Source organism: Carlito syrichta, unplaced genomic scaffold (assembly GCF_000164805.1).
Source record: "Carlito syrichta isolate Samal-C Ts95f unplaced genomic scaffold, Tarsius_syrichta-2.0.1 Scaffold153894, whole genome shotgun sequence".
Taxonomy (NCBI): domain Eukaryota; kingdom Metazoa; phylum Chordata; class Mammalia; order Primates; family Tarsiidae; genus Carlito; species Carlito syrichta.
The window spans coordinates 148,745-151,205 of record NW_007097990.1 but is presented as its reverse complement, the minus strand read 5'-3'; the positions used below and the strand labels follow the sequence as shown (position 1 = coordinate 151,205).

The following is a 2,461-nucleotide window of genomic DNA, read 5'->3' as shown; positions in this document are numbered from 1 at the left end:
ACTCCAGTCTGGGCGACAGAGTGAGACTCCAACTCAAAAAAAAAAAAGAAAAAAGAAATGAAGATATGAGTGATGAAGATGACCTAGTTTACCGGACTCCAAATCGTCTATTGAGTCAGTGCATTCTCACGAAAGTAATTCAAGCAAATTATCATTTGCCCACTGGGTTGAGACCTGATCACCTGTGCCCAACCTTCAGCCCAGCCAAGGGCTTTGGTCCAGCCAGGTAGATCAAATTTGCCCTTCAAGCCGGGCTCAGTGGTTCAGCCTGTAATCCCTAGCTTGGGGAGGCTGAGGTGAGTGGATTGCCTGAGCCCGCAGGTTCGAGACCCACCTGGGCTACTTGGCGAGACCTCATCTCTACAATAAATCAAAAACTAGCTGGGTGTGGTAGCGCACGCCTGTAGTTCCAGCTACTTGGAAGGCTGAGGCTGAAGGATCACCTGAGCCCAGCAGGTCGAGGCTGCGGTGGCCGGGAGCAGCCACTGCACTCTAGTCTGAGCGACAGAATGAGACTCCAACTCAAAAAAAAAAAAAAATTTGCACTTTAGCCTCCACCTTCTGCCGGCTAGGAAAAGAAAGACCCAGAAGGTGGGAAATAAGGAGTTTTGTTTTGTTTTCTCTCTTCTTTCCTTTTAAAAAATTTTTATTTTAGTTGCCGTCTTGCCCAACCCTCCTTTTTTCTTTTTTTGAGTTGGAGTCAGTGGCACAATCATGGCTCACTGCAGTCTCGACCTCCTAGACTCAGACAGTCCTCCTGCCTCAGCTTCCTGAGTACCTGGGACTACTACAGGCGCATGCCACCATGCCTGGCTAATTTTTACATTTTTTTTGGAAAGGCGAGGTCTCGTTATGTTGCCCAGACTGGTCTTGAACTCCTGGGCTCTAGTGATCCTCCCGCCTTGGCCTCCCAAACTGCTGGTATTACAGGCATGAGCCACTGTGCCTGGCTAGGAGTTTCCGTCACACCTGTCTCCAAAGGCTGTGCCTCTTGGTGACATAAGCTCTCTTCACAGTTCCCTTGGACAGTGCTGCCATGCTTCTCCATTTATCCCACCTATGTTTTCAAACGTTCAACTTTATTTATTTATTTATTTATTTTGAGTTGGAGTCTCACTCTGACACCCAGACTGGAGTGCAGTGGCCGCTCCCGGCCACCACAGCCTTGACCCACTGGGCTCCGGCGATCCTTCCGCCTCAGCCTTCCAAGTAGCCGGAATTACAGACATGCGCTACCACGCCCGGCTGATTTTTTGATTTATTGTAGAGATGAGGTCTCGTTGCCCAGGCAGGTCTCGAACCCGCGGACTCAGGCAATCCACTCACCTCAGCTTCCCAAAGGCGCGGGATTGCAGGCTGAGCCACCGAGCCCGGCTAACGTTCAACTTTTATTGGAAGCCTGTGGGCTAGAATCTTCGCATACTCGGTCTCCAGTGGGGCCGATGCCAGGTTGGGGGTGATCCTGCTCAGTCCTGGAGAAGGGCAATGCTGACAGCTTCTGATTTCCTGCAGATCCGAACTCTGGGGTACTGCTGCCAGCTGGTCGGTGGGATCCTGGTCGAACAATGTCCTGCCAGGTCCGACGTGGGGACACGCCTGCTGGTGGTGTCCTCCCAGCTCAGCCACTGCAGGACCGTCCTGCGACTCTTTGATGACCTGGCTATGTTCATCTACACTAAGCACTATGGCCTGGGGGCAGAGGTAACAGGGGTTCTTGGAACTGCAGGGAGTGGGATGCAGATCTCACGAAGCCTGAGGCTATGGCCCCTGTGGGCACCTTGTTTTAAGAGACGGGATCTCACTCTGTCACCCAGGCTGGAGTGCAGTAGTGCAATCATAGCTTGCTGCAGTCTTTAATTCCTGGGCTCAGGTGATTCTCCTGCCTCAGCCTCCCGAGCATCTGAGAGACTACAAGCACATGCTACCACGCCCGATTAACTTTTTTCATTTTTTGTAGAGATGGAGTCTTGCTATGTTGCCCAGACTGGTTTCGAACTCCTGGCCTCAAGTGAGCCTCTCACGCAGGCCTTCCAAAGTGCTGGGATTACAGGCATGAGCTACTATGCACGGCTCATCAGTGGCCATTATCTAGTCTTGTCCCTGAGTGCTCTCTGTGTGGGCAGTAATTACTTTTTAAAATCTTACTTTCTTTTTTGAGCAAATCAGATGTTCTCTCTTTAAAACATTTAAAAATAGTGAACTTGTTCATACAGTCTAAAAGAGTGTATAATTTAAGAAAATTCCCTTTCCCAATCCCCCAGTTCTCCCCCTCAGAGGCCACCTGTAGTCAGCTTCTTCAACCTATTTTGTGAGATTCCCTGAACCTACACAGGCAAATACATTATTGTTCACATAAAGAATGCTTTTTTTTTTTTGAGTTGGAGTCTCACTCTGTCACCCAGACTGGAGTGCAGTGGCCGCTCCTGGCCACCGCAGCCTCGACCTGCTGGGCTCCGGCGAT

General features: G+C 50.4%; 1 protein-coding gene across 2 annotated transcripts in view; it reads left to right on the top strand.

Moving 5' to 3' along the window:
- The window catches only part of PEX11G (peroxisomal biogenesis factor 11 gamma), an 11,116-nt gene that overhangs the window by 1,467 nt on the left and 7,188 nt on the right, over positions 1 to 2,461 (top strand). For both annotated transcript variants that reach the window (XM_008050861.1, XM_008050860.1), the window contains exon 2: positions 1,513 to 1,701. In XM_008050861.1, the coding sequence (XP_008049052.1) occupies positions 1,513 to 1,701 (189 nt within the window). The remainder of the gene's footprint in view (positions 1 to 1,512; positions 1,702 to 2,461) is intronic.